This window comes from Bolinopsis microptera, chromosome 6, assembly GCF_026151205.1.
Source record: "Bolinopsis microptera isolate Bmic1 chromosome 6, MBARI_Bmic_1.0, whole genome shotgun sequence".
NCBI lineage: Eukaryota > Metazoa > Ctenophora > Tentaculata > Lobata > Bolinopsidae > Bolinopsis > Bolinopsis microptera.
In genome coordinates this window covers 16,887,545-16,904,434 of record NC_087077.1, presented here as the reverse complement: position 1 = coordinate 16,904,434, position 16,890 = coordinate 16,887,545, and the positions used below count along the sequence as shown (strand labels likewise).

At 38.6% G+C, this 16,890-nt stretch overlaps 2 protein-coding genes across 4 annotated transcripts in view; one reads left to right on the top strand and one right to left on the bottom strand.

The window, feature by feature from the left end:
• The window catches only part of LOC134817237 (formyl peptide receptor-related sequence 1-like), a 39,422-nt gene extending 29,452 nt beyond the window's left edge, over positions 1–9,970 (top strand). Inside the window, exons 2-9 of one of the 3 annotated variants that reach the window (XM_063826378.1) lie at positions 6,012–6,255; positions 6,449–6,581; positions 6,802–6,976; positions 7,192–7,307; positions 7,612–7,758; positions 7,947–8,114; positions 8,391–8,594; positions 9,187–9,434. In XM_063826378.1, the coding sequence (XP_063682448.1) occupies positions 6,020–6,255; positions 6,449–6,581; positions 6,802–6,976; positions 7,192–7,307; positions 7,612–7,758; positions 7,947–8,114; positions 8,391–8,594; positions 9,187–9,342 (1,335 nt within the window). In that variant the 5' untranslated portion in view covers positions 6,012–6,019 and the 3' untranslated portion in view covers positions 9,343–9,434. Of the gene's footprint in view, positions 1–6,010; positions 6,256–6,448; positions 6,582–6,801; positions 6,977–7,191; positions 7,308–7,611; positions 7,759–7,946; positions 8,115–8,390; positions 8,595–9,186 lie in introns of those variants that run through there. The other 2 variants (XM_063826380.1, XM_063826379.1) reach the window with 2 other exon arrangements.
• An 80-nt stretch (positions 9,971–10,050) lies between these two features.
• LOC134817233 (uncharacterized) overlaps positions 10,051–16,890 on the bottom strand; it is a 33,213-nt gene continuing 26,373 nt past the window's right edge. Inside the window, exons 17-27 of the mRNA XM_063826366.1 lie at positions 16,466–16,541; positions 16,086–16,313; positions 15,039–15,180; positions 14,556–14,884; positions 14,351–14,403; positions 14,068–14,125; positions 13,221–13,431; positions 12,833–12,945; positions 12,309–12,613; positions 11,777–11,978; positions 10,051–11,454 (exon numbers count right to left, since the gene is read on the bottom strand). Coding sequence (XP_063682436.1) covers positions 11,215–11,454; positions 11,777–11,978; positions 12,309–12,613; positions 12,833–12,945; positions 13,221–13,431; positions 14,068–14,125; positions 14,351–14,403; positions 14,556–14,884; positions 15,039–15,180; positions 16,086–16,313; positions 16,466–16,541 — 1,957 coding nt within the window. The 3' untranslated portion in view covers positions 10,051–11,214. The remainder of the gene's footprint in view (positions 11,455–11,776; positions 11,979–12,308; positions 12,614–12,832; positions 12,946–13,220; positions 13,432–14,067; positions 14,126–14,350; positions 14,404–14,555; positions 14,885–15,038; positions 15,181–16,085; positions 16,314–16,465; positions 16,542–16,890) is intronic.

Here is a 16,890-nt window from a genome sequence, read left to right as displayed (position 1 = left end):
CACTTTTCTATCTGTCGAACTTAGAGTTTGACCTGTCTGTTTTCGGGACAGCGGGCTCTTGTCTACTGTCATTATGGTAGTTAGTGTTAGTGTGGAGTCTCTGTAGATCTCATCTTGCATGGCATCATCGACACACCGACTTACAGTTTTAGCGCCTGAGTGGTGTTGCGCTGTCTCCATGAACCCCTCCTATTTCTCCAGTTTTGTTCATACCCCTCCTATTTTGCTAGTTCCGTTCATACCCCTCCTATTTTGCTAGTTCCGTTCAGACCCCTCATATTTCGCCAGTTCTGTTAAGTTATCTATCACCTTGATGGTTGTCATTTTAAGTCTAGCTGTCTAGGCTGGTCTTAATCTACTACTTATTGGCCCCCCATATTATACAACATACTGCATATTAAAAGGTGGTTGCACTTTATACAATTGTAGCTAGTTCTGGCTGCCGATGAACACGTCTTGATATAACTCCGTATTGCATATTCATTCCAATTAAACCTAATACCACCGAGTTCTAATTGGCACAAAGAAAGGGACCTGCTCCCCATTCTCCTATGCCACTTACGCCTGACCAGTGAAACCCAGCAGAGAATTTAGGGAATTTCAGGATTGTCGGCTAGCTAGTAGTCTACCGCTCTCCATTAGAAGCAGACTTTCGAGGCCTCATTATTGGATAAGATCATGACATTTTTCAAGTTCTTGCAATTTTTGGCAGTCTTCCTCATCATGAACGTGATCTGAGATTTTAAATTGTGGCCAGATGGGCCGTTAGCTCCACAACGACGGCTTCAGGGACAGTCGTCAATCAGAACCTTACAAATTTCTGGAAGCCATCCTCTAATCCAAATTGATCCATCTTTTGATCTGAGTATCGAAGTTTGCCAGCCATGAATTGTTATGATGTTATGGGAGGAGGAGGATGATTTTTGATCGGTTTGATCGAGTACTCCAGCGCCAGTTGGTGGAAACCTTAAATTGGAATGTCAATCCTTACAGTGATCTGTTTGTGCTTTGAACATAGATTAGCAGTCATTCCCACCATCACCATCCAGGATTAGCCTCGTAACATCACTCTTCTTTTGCAAATTTCCCTAATTTTTACCCAGTTACCGTCAAAGTTTGCTTACGAACACCACACATGTGTGTTCTACTTCTAAAACTGTTAGTTAACCGAGTTTTGTGAGCAAGTTGGTTTAACACTACAAATTAGCTGCATGACTGGATAGTGTGGTAACTGTTTGTTAACAACCTACAAAACATGGAGCTGAGCGTTTAATTAGGCGCTAATTGTTCATTTGCACATGCAGTTAATTATCTCCACAGCCTCACCGGTAATTTTAATTGCATTTAAATTATAAATTCTGATTGCCTAACTCCTCGTGTTTTTAACCTCTCTGGACTTGCCTAACGGGATTCTGTGTGTTTATTTTGATGTTTGCCGCTACTTTTTGTTACCGCTTAGACCGGTTTAGACAGAGTTAAAGTTCTGGACAGGGATCTGGTCTATACTTTCAGTCTTCTTTAATTCCGACCTAACAACTTGAATACCATTCAACTTTAAAGACCATGTTAACAGCTTGTTTTAAAATTACAAGTCGTCATTTCCCGTTCTGGTTCAGTACTCCAGCAGTACAAAGTCACTGTTCAGACTACTTTTAACAAGGTTGGAAACCTCTTCTAACGTCATTAACCGACATAGCAAGCTTTCAGTAGCTCTGTTAGTCAGGTTGAATCACACAGACTTGGAGACTGTGAAGTATAGTAACTCGGTAATCTGTTCCACCAGTATATGGCTTATGTAAGGTTAATTTCAACTTATCCCACTAAGACAAGAGTCAGGAGTCTTAGTTCCTCACAGTTTATTGTTTCTTAGTATGAACAGTATCGGTAGTACTTCTTCTGGCCACGCCCAAAATTAGAAGTTCTATCATCAGTTTTAAGAAGCATTAAGCAAGAATCGGAAATTAATGGAGGAAAACATCAGCAACTGAAACCTTTTTCATGCACGATAACATGTATCTAAAGAAAGTAATTTGGAATCGAGACTCGAAGTTTCTGTCCTTAAAAGTCATATACAATTCGTAACTAAATTCGTAAGCTGCTATCGAGATATTTTAAATCTGAGGGAAACGGAGAACGAGGTCTATTGAGAAAATCGTTCCAATTTAAATGAAAATGGAGCGAGGCGATTGAATGGTCGAGCGACTGATAAAATCTTTTGGCAATTCATCGATCGCTTATATAACCGGATGATAATATCCGTACGAACATCTTCACCGAAACGGTTTCTCAGAAATTCAAAATCCTGCAATGGATACATAACAAACTAAGTAAAAATACTCGAAACTATTTATCAGACACGGCCAGAATAGTAAGTGCTCACAAATCTCCAATATATGCCACTAAGTGTCTATCATAATAAGTATTCAGCGACCTTCTTGGGTCATAGCTACTTAGAGAATCTAAACTTTCTTCTTTTTTCAATCTGCCATTTCTATTTTTATAATATCTTCCCACTGATTCGTAGAATTTTACCATGCTAAATGATTTTCCTATTTGGATGAAGTTTGCATTATTCAGCTAAATAGTCCTGTCTAAATGAACTTAAATTCCGTGGAACTTTTCGGTTTCTGTCATTTAGCCGCCTCTCAGTCGATCGAAATGGCGAAATGCCTGAAAAACGATGACTTTGAGAAGAGTTGTTGACCTAAAACCTGTATTTGTGGACCATGTTTGTGGCTGTCTCCGTGTCATCGCCCATTATGACAGTGTTAGTTCCAGGTACCATTATCTGGACACAATGAAACTGGAAACAAGAGGAGAATTTGGAGTTTCAGTAATCACGAACATAATGTGAGGGGATTTTAATATATCAGCTAATATCCATAATCACGAACAATATCTGATATTCAGTCCATAACCACTATATTTCATATCAACTTAGCGAAGAGAATATTTTAAATTCTGAGAACAAGTAATTTGTTGAACTAACTGAAAATTGAGCAGTTGAGCAGGGTGATCTCAGCTACTCGGCTCTGTTTTACTTTTTCAGTTTTGTCTGGTTTCAGTGTTCGCAAGATCGGTTCTCTTTGTAGTTTTGTTCCGTGGAGTCCAACCCTGGCTGTCTCCAGGCTCCACCAGACAGTTTGAGTTAGAACTTGGTTACTTTTAATGATTGGCAAAAAAACGGGATTACTTTTTCAAAGTTGTGAAACTTTTACCCAGCTGTGAAACTTTTAAACAGTTGTGAAACTTTTGCGCAGTGACCTACCTAGAATCCTAGATGACTTATGTTGAGTTTCGTTAAGACTTAACAGGGTCATCACATCTCCAGTAACAATTTACATAGTTGTGAAACTTTTGCACATTTGTGGAATTATACCCAGTTTTCTTCTGTCCAGCTGCTCGCACAACGACTACCCCAATCAGTACACAATAATTACTGAGTGGTGTAAGTGTATTTACTATTTCGGGACCTCTGTTCCCAAAGTTTCCAGAGGATTAGTAATTCTAGACAGAGCCATTATAAATTTTGGTTTCTCCTCCTGGTAATTATGTTTCTATTATACTATTATCACATTAGTAGTCATTACCCCAGAATATCACACAGCCTTTATTTAAATAAAACAATTTCAAGATCTTGGCTATACTATGCGTACGCGTGCACAACCCCAATTTTTATCTGACGTTGCGACCCTAATTCCTGTTGGGCGGAGCGAATAGCAGGCCAGACATTGTCTGGCAAGCACTCTCTGAATCATAGACATAAGATATTACGTGCTTTTATAATTGCAAGGAAGATCCCAGATATTAAACAGTTACTTCGGCCTCAGTTGGCAACTAAACGCGTCTCCGAATTAGAGTTTAACATTAGAGAAGTATCCACCTTGTTAATGTTATATGTCTCATATATAGCATTAGTTCAACACAATTAGACAAATCTGATGTTGTTCATCATTACTCTGACTTCCCCCAATTACTGCCGAAATCGTTTTAGAAGCCCCGCAGGGCCCCTCATCGCCCCCCGACATTCGGCGATCTCTACTCCGCAAACATTTCAGTTTTGACACTTGCAGTCGCTTTTCGGGCCTTTGACGTCTGTACCTTCAGCTGACAATATGAAGTTAAAGTATTTCTGAGGATATCAGAGAGTCGTGTTAATGTCTCTGTCTCTGAAGGATGGCCCATCAAGCGTGCTTCGGCACAAGATATTATCATTATGGTCATTTGTCGTGGAACTGGTTCTGGTAGTGCCGTATAGTGGTACGAGAATTAACTGGCGCATGTGAGGTGACGACAGGATTTTAATAGGCTTTAATTCTGTGACACGCCGATTACCGCATAACTTCCAGAACACTTTATGTTCAAACTTCAAGCTAAGTGCGGCTGTGGGCCGGGGGCGTTATCATTTGTACTATTTATGGTTCTTTGCACGAATAATGTGAGACCGGCCTATTTGTAAATTGTAGTAAGCTATTCTTGAGTCTTGTGGTAGTAGGTTCTTCATGTTTAAGACGCGTGCTTCGTATCACATCTATAATATATGTAATATTATAGATTCTATAATATAGAACTGTCTGTTCTTGATCATGTAGGAACTATACTAAGACGCGTGCTAACTGACTGAGGAATAAAACAGACTTCTGAGCGTGTGTTAAAACAATGGTAATGTCGAGACAGGGCTTGTTATAAAAATGTTAATTATGCAGGATATGTCTGCATGTTTTTAACTGCATGTGTTGTTATAACCTCTTATTTCTTGCTATTGTTATCCGACACACAAAGGGTGTTAAAATCGTGCTTATAAAGAGAGTCAGGGACTGCTCGCGATATTATAATGAACATTTTAATAGTGTTTTCAGATTCGTGGCTGTGGTAATTTGTCTGCCACAATTTTATGTCTTTTTTATCTGACATTTTTTGTTTTTCTAACAGGACGGCGAAAATAATGCTGAAATAATGGGTCTTTGATAAGGGGTCTAGAGGATTGTGATTTATTCTAAAAATGCATTATATTTCACCGTCTGTTCTAATCTCGCATATAACTGTAGCGACAGCAGTCAGCACTAGGGAAGATATTTAATGTTGATACTCAGGAATCTCTTGTACCACTTCCTGAAAACGTTGTTGAACGTGAACAATAATTTTACCTAATTCTGACTTCAGAGTGAGGGTGTACTTGATCATTTAAGGTGTATTTGATCATTAAATGATCCCGTATAAGGAAGTCTGAGGAAGTCTACAAGTCACCTCAGTGTTCCTGATTACGGATTTGGATATTATGTTTCAAGAATTAAACTACTCAGTGCTCACTTTTACCCCGTCACGCGAGTCGCGACGTATATTTATTACAATTTCAAAGCTAGTTGTCTTAATCTTTTAAATCTTAATTCTGGTAAATTTAATAATTCTTCTTGAACTTTCATTGTACGTATCCTTGCTGTAAATGTAATGTAAAATATTTATGCTTCTTGCTACCAAAATGCCTAATATTTCCAATATTCATTTTCAAATCCCTCCGTTCTCAGCCTTAATACATGTATTATACTGGACTTACTGGTGCCCAATTCAGTACAAATTTATCCAACTTTGATTACTATGAAAAATAGCAATCCAGAGTTTGTGTTAAATAGAAAGCTTCTAGAATTGACATTATTCCTTTGAATAACGAACAGAATTATCGCTACCGCGGTATTTTCAATCGCCTAAGTAATTAATGATCCAAGTTGACAGTTGATTGTTTCTCTTAAAATTGACTAATTGACCTCGTTAAACTTAGTCCGTCATTGTTTGTGCTTGTCTTTTTGTTGACTAATCTACCCAATAAAGTGCAGTTGTTCTGAAAATGAAAGTTTCTCTCGTGTATTTGTATTACTGTTTGCTATTAACAATTAATTGTTTGATTAAACAATCTTAAACAATCCTAATTACTGTAGGGCGTTAGTTTTAAAACACAATTTCAACCGGACAAGCTCTTCCGTAACATGCTGTCTAAACTTGTGTATCTATTTTAGCGCTGACAATGGAGAAAAGCACCCTGGAGATCTCAGGCCAGGCTGTCCTCAACAGTTCCTCCGTAAACATGGGACAGTACCTTGACCAGGTGACAGAACGTCCTCCCCCAGTAACCATGATGTGGAACCAGCATGCTATCCCTTCCGTCGATATCCTCCTCGCTTTGGTCTGCATTGTTCTCACTCTTGTCTCTACTTGTGGCAATGCTGTCTCTATCAGGGCTATCATCAACCTTAAATCTAGGTTTGTTAATTTCTGGATGTCCGTCTAATATAAAGATATATAATGCATATTATTGTGGAGTTTAAGATGTTAGCTGCAAGTATAATAATTTACGATGAGGTGATAATTTGATTAATCATGTTTACTTTTACTTTACCGGAATGCAACTTGAATAAGAGCTCCCTCTCCACCCCCTGACCCTCACCTCCCACAGCAGGTTTAATTCAGACAGGAACAACCTGGGCTCCTTAACTCTGGTTATATTCCTGAATCTAGCTGTCTGTGACTTCCTGCAGACCCTGTTGTCAGCTCCTTTTACTGCTCTCATGCTGTTCAGTGGCAGGGTGGTGAGTTCTATTTAACCATTTCTTATTTCAGACTCGAGCACCTTTTGTTTTCAGGTGTTGAATCGAATGCCAAGTCTTAGATTAGTTGGTCTTCAAATTTGATTAATTTGTAAGTAGAAATGTCCCAAAGACTTGTTTTTGAAAAGGATTGGATTTTATAATCTGACTCTAGCTCACAACTCCTAGAAGTTTAAAATCTCTAACCCCTCTTTTTCCACAGCAACCAGGAATATCCCCTACAACAGAGCTGATCCTGTGTAACGTGGCTGGAGTGAGCTACTTCATCATGTCACGTGCTAGTATCAGTATAGTTGCTATCTTATCTCTGGTGAGGTGCTACGTTATCCTGCGCCCCATGAACCATCACAGTGTTGTTAACTGGAGAAATGTTTACGGTTAGTTGATTCTTTATCTTTTATTTCTTTTGATGTATAAATTGGCATTTTGCTCCTTTTATTCGAATGTCAAATGTCGTACAATATGGCTATGATGATTGTAGCACGTCCCTTAAATTAAATCCTGAGCATTAAATCCTTCAAGAACCATTGATTAATATCATCCCACTTCTTAGTCTATGTAAATTAACAGTACTGACACTAGCTCCCCACAGTATCACTAACTGTGGTGTGGTTAACAGCCATCTTCCTATCCCTGATCCCCTTCATGGCGGGTGGTACTTACAAGTATTGGAGGATATACCCCATGTGTGAGTGGGACAAACTTGAGGTATATACATCATGTACATTGTACATTGTACATTGTTCATCATCACCTTCCCTTTATAGATCATCACCTTCCCTTTATAGATTTTATAACATATCACCTGCCCCATATTATTATCAAACTAGAGGTATGGCAATAAATTTAAATACGGTTGTATAGTTGCTCCAGCCTTAAAATTAGATCTCCTTCAGCTACAAAAACACCCCATTTTCATTTAGGCCAAACAATTGTAGCAAAACTAAACCACCCCAAACTATCTTAATAATAACAATTAGCTAATCAGGTCAATAATTACCCTCTCCCTCAGAGGATGTTTCCCTGGACGAACACAATAACCCTGAGTCTGGCAGTGCTCCTTGTCTACGTTACTCCCTTTCTACTTCCAGGCTTTGTAGTCATATTCTCCTCCCTTACTACAGTCGGGGCTCTCCTCTACGCTAGACAGAAGAAAAAGGTAACATTTTGAGAACTTAAATAGTGCAATGTGCCATCTTACGGCTCACATATTCTCACTATCAATGTGAAGGAGTGACATGAGATTACTTTCCCCACTTCAAACTATCACTAAAGTGATACATAAGCTGGGATCACCCGATTCTTACCCCATAAACCGCCCCCTTTAACCCCAAACTCTCTGTCCAGATAGTGACCCGTAAAAAGGACTACGACTCAGTAATCACAGATAAGGGGCAGGGCTCCATCTCAAGGAAGCAGCTGAGTGCTTCTATCACCACGCTGGTAGTGGTCCTTACCTTTGCTGTCTGCTATGGACTGTGGTGGTTCAACTCTATCGTGTACCTTATGTGGAAGGTAAGGGAGGGGAACTATAAAGTTGTGTGGCACTAGAGCACGTGTACTATAAAGTTGTGTGGAACTAGAGCACGTGTACTATAAAGTTGTGTAGAACTAGAGGGAAACTATATGGAACATGTTATGAAGCTGTTGTAAACTTCCTGATCTCTAGTAAACTAAACTGATCGACACTGAATAGAAATAATAACAACTAAACTATTGCTTGTTACTTATGTCTGATAATCTCTTAAACTATAATCTTATAATGTTTGCTAAAATAATGTCGTATCACAGGCAGGGTTTTTCCCTGTGGAGAAGGACAGTATGATCTTCACAGTTATGTACGGTCACACCGGTTACGTGTACATTGCCACTATGGGGGGAGTCCTCATGATTTACCTCAACTCTGCTCTTAACCCTATTATTTACTACTGTAGAATATTCTCGAAGAATTCTCAGGATTATAAGACTTCTTCAAGCGGTCCTAAGGTAAATATGGTAAGCAACTTTCAGAGCATATTTATTTTGATTTGAGCTGAATAATTGAATGCTGTTAGTTCAACGCACCCAAAGCCTATCACAAAATCGAATGGAAGCACCTCTATTTTATTATGTAAACTTTTTCATTCCTTCCTCACCTCTAAGTCTAGATAACCATCCCACCAACCATTCCCCGCTAAAGCGATGATTGATCAAATTTTAATGGACCACCCGATTTGCTGATTTGCGCCCTATTTGACGTCTTTGATCCTATGAAGCTTAAACACGATGGTCAATGATTAACGCTCTCTGCAATTTGTTTAACCTAACAAACAGTTTAAAGTATAAATCTGTTAACACTAACAGAGATGGTAATTTATACTGAAAGTGATGATCGCAACTCACCCTTCCCGTCAGGCCTTTTTTGACAACACCTTTTACTACACCGCATTACAACACTTTCATTTACCACATTATAACTGTCACTCACTCAAATCCACATATAAATTCTTGATCAGTTTCACAATTTGAATCATATCTCCGCCCAGCATGTCCGACAAGCAGTTCCTGATATTCGAATACAAAAGATTTAAACTGATCTCATTTTCAGGGACACCAATCATCTAGTTCTATAGAGTTCAGTAACCGTAACAGCATAGTCAATCTGTGTAACACCATACCCAAACGAGAATCTGACACGGAGAAGATACTTGATACTCTGGAGGAACGAGATGAGACTCCAACTACTTCTGATAGCATGGCTTAATTAATTAGGGTCACTTAAGTTAGGGACACTTTTATTAGGAATTATTTAGCTGGTGTAGCATAACTAAAGTCTAGACTCTAGATTGGCTACAAGTTAGGGATATTATTGCTAGGAATTATTTTAGCTGATGTACGAGACTTTCAAATTGCGCTGAAACCCGGAAACGGATTGAGTGGCTATGTTCGTTAGGGTCTGCCCACACTACGCCTCTATTCCCCGAATGTCTGCCCACACTACGCCATGTTTTGACGGGCCACATGGCTAACGGGAAACGGTACTTGCACTTCTGTCATTGATTTAAGCCTTCTGAACAGTAAATGTACTTTTTACTGTGTAGAACTGAAAATAGTTGATGGCTTTGTAGGAATGTAGGAATATAGGGTAGAGACTGAGTTTAGTTTTATTACCTTGATTCTGATTTTTAAATATGCCAACTGTGCATTATATTATTTACTCCTTGCTATTAATTTAGTAATTTTTTGTCATTTAACGTTTAATTGACTGTAATAATACCGTAGGAAAAGTTAACAAAATCATTGAATTGTGCTCAATTGTAGTTAACAGGAGTTGTTTTGTTGTGGTATTTAAATGTATTATGTAATATTTATTTAATTATAATGTTATTTTCAATTAATTCTTTTAAACGTCTTGTCTAATTTTTAAAAGACTTCAAATTCAAGATGCAAGTCGACAAATTAAACTAAAATGTCAATGAAATAAAAAATTTTCGTTTCTTAAAAACAAAATCTACAAATTTACAAGCGTATATATTTCTGATTTTATCTTATGAGCTCTTCTGTATAGTAAGCAGATTATTTCTTTACCACTGACAGCTTTGTAGATTAAATGAAAATGTTTTGAATATGATATCAAACTTGCAAAGGTGTTCAGATAATATATAACATTACAAATCATGAAAAACTTTCTTTATATAGAATTGTTAACAGTTAATAAACATATTTAACATATTTAAACATATTTAACCAACTCACAACTACAAGAACCTAAAACTTTTAAAAACTCCTGTGACATTCTGCACGAATTTCACGTTTCATGTTTGTTATTAGTAAATCTTTTAACATAAAGCATCTAGAGACTTTAACCACATTTATTAAAGTTTCAACAATATATAGTACAAGTATTTATAACTTTAGAAATCACTGCCGTATAAATGACTTATGACATGTTTGTGCATTTCAGACGTTTGTTAGAAAGAGAATAAATCTTAGCACATAATATGTAAAACCAATTAATCTTCGATGCATCATTGCTAGAAAAGTACCATAAATAATATAAATGTTTGATATATTATACAATTCTATCAGAACATCCTATCTTGTAACTCTTAACGTTACTTTTAATATTTCATCCAAATTCAAACGTTGGTTAAGTTTTATTGAAGCAGCTTTGTACGTGACCAAAACACAGTGCAATTATACTGAAGCAGATCATGCAACATATCAGTGCTTTATAATCATAAATACATCACAAGTAATTAGGTCATTATGATAAGGTCAAAACCTCTTAAATTTACAACAATAATTAATAGGGTCACATACAATTTTATTTACCTTCACTTTCATTGACATGAAAGTGGTATTGTAGATTGTAGCTGAACAGCATCATAATAGGATTGCTGAATTTATGTAGGATTTCACAGTTACCAAGGTTACACAGTTACCAAGGATCTCACAGTAACCAAGGTTACACAGTTACCAATCTCGAAACCATTACAATATAATTTCATCGACGTCCAGCCCGCTCAGCAGGGAACGCAGCTGAGTCCATTAAAGAATCCGGCTCATTTAAAAAACTTTGATCACAAAAAAACGCCTTCCTCGTTGAGAAAGTGAACACAAGGAAACATTTTCCTCACTGAATGCTGCAAACTTTGCTCTTCTTGTTAAACTCCTGATCTTGTCTCTGTTGTATACTGGATATAACGTGCTGCAACTCGAACATAACACTGTTCTGGTTGGAGATCTGTTGTTTTTGGTTCTCTAGCTGGTGTTGCAGGATCTTTACCTCGCTCTCCAGCTGGCCTTGTACACGGGTGGCGCTGTTCCGTTCTTCTTCTAGAAGTTTCCGGTATTTCTCCAGCTCGGAATCCGTCTGAAATAGTGGGCAGGGTAAACCTTCATTTGGGACTCAGCACTGGAATATAATTGCAAATTGGAGCAAATATGAAAAATGTAATGAGGAATTATGTCGGGAGATTCACTATGACTAAGTTTTAAATATTACACAATGCAATGCCTGTTGGCCAATGTCTGTAAAGTATACACCAAAGAGTCTATATCTAAATATCTGATTGCTAATATGTAACAAGGGTAAGCCACAGAATCATTGGAAAACAGCGAAACCAAAGTCTATATAAACGATTAACGTGCAACTCTTCCTAAATTTATACCGGACCATGCAAATTAAAATAAACCTGTTGTTTCTCCTTCTCCAAAGACTGCCATCTTGTCACAAACATATCCTCCAGGTGGGTTTTACTCCCCTTAAAGTTCTCAAGTTCGTCCGTCTGTTTGGCGTGTCTCTCCTCCAACTTAGCTAGTTTCTCCTGCAGCAACTCTGCCTTCTCCTGGACGCACTCTAACTCTCGAGAAAATGACGTCATAGTACTCGGACCCCTGTGTTGGACGGGAAATTGTTAGAACTAGGAGTACTCTCTAAAGTCTAACAGTGGCAATTATATGATAGAAGAAAACTAGCTGTTTTTATTGTTTTTGCAGTTTGTTGTTGAAAGTATCACTTCCATTAGGTTAATCTATCACAAATTTCTTGACGCCGTTATCCTGTGTTTGATTTACAATTACAGTTTTAGAAATTAGAAGTTTAGAAAACTGGATTCAGTTTATCTTATTGGAGAAAAAATCTGAAATCATCTTATTATCTATATTATCATCTATCATTTGAATTAAATTATTTGATAAGCTGTAGACGTGCTTCTTGTCCCCCACCTGTAGGGAGAGCGCATCTTGAAGTTAGCAATGTTTGAAGGGTTCTTGGTCGCCCTCAACTCCGACGCTTTATTCGGTCTCACATCTTTCCAGTTGAGAGAAAACTTGTCTTTGTAAGGTTCACCTCTCCTTGCCTGTGAAGTTAACCGGTACCGGGAGGGGCGGGAAGCTGAGAGTTGCAGTTCGTCTTCACTATCTGTAGTCTCTATCTCGGTTACTGCTGCGTTTATCTTCTTACGTAGTCGCCGTTTGGTGGTGCGTTCCTTTTCTGCCGAGGTTAACTTGCTTTGTATTGGAGCTGCCGTCTGGACGGGAGTCATGTGTCATGTTTTATTTTTTATTCAATTTTAATTCGTGTTTGACTAGCCGTGTTGGGCATTCAAAATCATGTTTTCAGTGTAATCATATAATATAATCGGTATTACTTTAAGTTTAACAGATCATGATTGTATTCTTCTGAAAAAGATAAACCATCATTAATAAGAAATTAAGTCCTGTCTATAATAAGATTGCATCTGACTTACTGGGAAGTCTGAGTCAGTAAGTTCTCTTTTCCTTGGTTCAGTGGATGTGCTCTGTTTGGGTCGCTGTGTTGTCTCAAACCCACTGTCTTTACTACCACTTTTAGCACTGTCAACTGTAGAGAGATATACTGATTAACTGAGAAATCGTGTTCAAGGTTAAACAAAATAAGAGAAGGTGAATAAAAAAGTAAATTGTCACCACTAATTTATAAACTGATGAACGGAACGTCCTATGTTTCTCAGAAACTCTCCTTTACTTAGTTGACGCCCTTAGTTAAGTTCTGTGGCCTTTCTAAAAGCCGGATTATTTTTGGGAAAGGAAAGGACTGGACGCGACTCCTCACACCGCTACACACTACCACTGATCCCCACATTTAGCAGCACATACCATTAGATGAAGGAATCCCCCCACTTGTCTCCAAATCACTTTGCCTCCCCTCAACTTTCTCCTGGGGTAATTTTTGAGTCGGTGTCACTAATACACCATCCTCAAGTTCGAGTCGGAGCCACGTTCTCAGTTCCTCGTCCTCTTGGGTGTCTTCTAACTTGGTGGCTGAGGCAACACATGATCTGGTTTCTGGAGACAGGATTGAACTTCTCTGCGGGAGTTTGTTTTTAAGTATGATTCAGTACAAAAGCAATCGGGGTTGCGACGAGATTTTTGTTTCTCGAAAGAATGCGGAGTGCATGATATTAGCATAATTAAGTCCCAAGCATGCAATATAGCGACACGATAAATATTTTTCAATGAATTCAAAGTGTCGCCTGGGATTGATATCGACCATGAATATGATCACAAAAACAAAAACAAATCATGACCCATGCATGCACTGAATTTGCCGGATAAGCCACACATTCGGGCGCGCGCTGTCATACTAACGACTGGCAGTGAAAAAGTTATCACACAATCGTACTTCGCGCCTTACATAAGATTCATATTCCACTCTCTGCGGAAGAGGACTGAAACCATTTTGTCACAGAGTGACTGTCACAAATCACTATCAATGACAACGTGTGACAGATCGGTGCTCATGAGAGTGTGACAATAATACAATGTGACAAACTGAGTTTGGCAGTGTGATAAAGGGGTCTCGATCCTACACCCTCTGTGACCTGTGTGGTTCATCGGATCTACACGACGTGAAATACAGAAATTCTCATTTGAAAGAACAAAAACAGAAAGTGATTACAGATCTAAAGACAGAGTTTGCTCATTATTTCATGTTGGTCTTTACCTCGTGGTTTGCTGATTCAGACCTTTCTGAGCTGGCCATGTTGTCTTCTGAAGAGGCCCTGAGGGAAGCACGAGTTTAATTAATACTGCCTGGTAATTCTGATAAACTGAAATTCGTTAATGTATGGATCGTTTTGAAACTGTGTCTAAGTTCAGAAGCTCTGTCTTATGCAAGGAAAATGTTAGAATGTATTTTGTACCGATATCAAACATTGCAATCTTAGATACTTTGAGGGCATACAAGTCCTCTAAAGTAAGTTCATTCCTTGAGAATAATTACGTACACATGTCTTCCGGTGTGCTTTCGTTTCTTCTTTTGAGGTGCATTAGTACTGACCTGCAAACAAGGAATGTTACTTATAACATGTTATGCAGGTTTACATTGCAAACTTTACAATTAATAGGTTTCGATCGATTCGAGTTAAGGGCTTTCAAAATTCGTAAATTGAAACTTGAATAAAGTCTAATTATAAGCAGAACATATTTTACTTGTATCATTAACGAGTGGTTGCAGCTGATCAACCGTTTGATGCGGTTGAGTCCAGGATTCCCGCTGGCACTGGCCCGCCGTGCTGCGTCTGTCAGAGATATCTCCAGAGGATTAATCCTCATATCATTAGTTTCCAGTGTTGCGTTCCTATCTGATGCTGTCTTTCTTAATCTGCTGTTTTTACCACTTTTTGGGGTGAAGGAGGCGTGTATGTCGGGATCTGACATGGATTTGGGGAGTGCCGCTTTGTGGGCGGAGTGTGCTGGGATAAGTGCTGATTGGGCTTTCTTCTTTGATTTGCCGCTGGCTAATGCTGGAGTTTGCATTTCTGAGGGGTGGAAATTTGTATCAGCGAAAATTACGAAACATTGAATCACAGGTAAATTAACAGGTTTATAAAATATCTTATCCCTTTATATAATCAAATAGGAAGAATACTCAATGAAATACGAAACCAGGAACCATGACTCCCATTATCTTACCGAAATCAGATTCCTCGGAGTCAGTAACAGCCACGCCCCTTAACGACAACTCATTGAGGTTGGTGGGAGGGGGCGTACCCCACAGGAATATAGAGTCCGTATCAGTCACCGCTACTGTGTACCCTGCACAACATGCAACAAACTGAAAGAATGTGAACTAATCTAGCGTAACTATTAAGTTACTACTTTAGTAGTAAATATTGTGAGATTTAAATATGATAATGATAAATTTCAATCTAATTTACTGCCCTCATTTTAGAGTTGAGCAGCCGTGGGAACTAATTGCTATGGAACAGAAAATATGTCAAGTATTAACAACTACATCGTCCGTAATGCCCACAAATTACTGTAAAGTGCAAGCACGCGAGAATTTACTCAGTTGGCAAGAATATAAGGTGAAGCAGCTGAAGAGTTAATGTGGAGGTCCAGGTAATAATAAAATAAGTGATCTCCTAGATACCGTCTGGATAGGATTGTCAAGAAATCACCTACCTTAGCCCTGTGAAGTGTGAAGGACCAACTATCTCACCTACCTTAGCCCTGTGAAGGACCAACTATCTCGCATACCATAGCTCTGTGATGGACCAACTATCTCACATACCATAGCTCTGTGATGGACCAACTATCTCCCCTACCTTAGCTCTGTGATGGACCAACTATCTCACCAGTCACCTACCTTAGCTCTGTGAAGGACCAACTATTTAACATACCTTAGCCCTATGATGGACCAACTATTTAACATACCTTAGCCCTATAATAGACCAACTATTTAACATACCTTAGCTCTGTGAAGGACCAACTATCTCACCTACCTTAGCTCTGTGATGGACCAACTATTTAACATACCTTAGCCCTATGATGGACCAACTATTTAACATACCTTAGCCCTATAATGGACCAACTATTTAACATACCTTAGCCCTGTGATGGACCTATTTAACATACCTTAGCCCTATGATGGACCAACTATTTAACATACCTTAGCCCTATGATGGACCAACTATCTCACCTACCTTAGCTCTGTGATGGACCAACTATCTCACCTACCTTAGCTCTGTGATGGACCATGCTGTTGACCAGAACCAGCGCATCAGTGTTGTGTCTGGTGCTAACTCCCAACTGTCCGTCCTTGTTCTGGCCGAATGTGTATATCTGGCCGGTATCTACCACAACTGCTGAGTGGTTTGGTCCTAGTGATACTTCTACACACCGCTTGTTACCAATCAGTTTCACTGCTGTGGGTACTGCAACACTGCTTACTTCAGTCTCTTCGCTCTGAGAGGGGGAGAGAGTCTTAACATGGATATCACTTCAGTATAATACATCATGTAGATTAGGACAACATGAACATGAGATTTCAAAATAAGCAATCAGCAGAAAATGGCAGATCTTACGATTACTGAATATCAGTATTGAACTTAACGTACGTTGTTGTAAAAGATAGCTTTCATGGTGAGAAGGAATCCTTTTCTTTTGTTCAGTCCCAACTTGTTGTATCGGTTACTGAAATAGTGGTGGTTTCAGCAATGAACACAGATTTTAATACCTCAACGCCACTGTGTGTAAGCAATATGATAGGATGACGATAGCTCTACTTTGATGTTTTGATAAACTAAGATGTTATCCTCCTCGTACTTATCCACACTGACTAAGAGAGTAAATGTATAAAGTTGAATTAATGAACGAGTGAAGCACCACCATGTAAGGTATGTTAAATACTTGGTACATTACATTCCGAGTGTACTATATTTATATAATACTTATATAATGTGAGCTGAGAGTGTATCTGTTTTCTAATGTTAGCACAGTTCCAGTTAATTTCATGCTTGTTAACCACCCAGGGACATTGCTA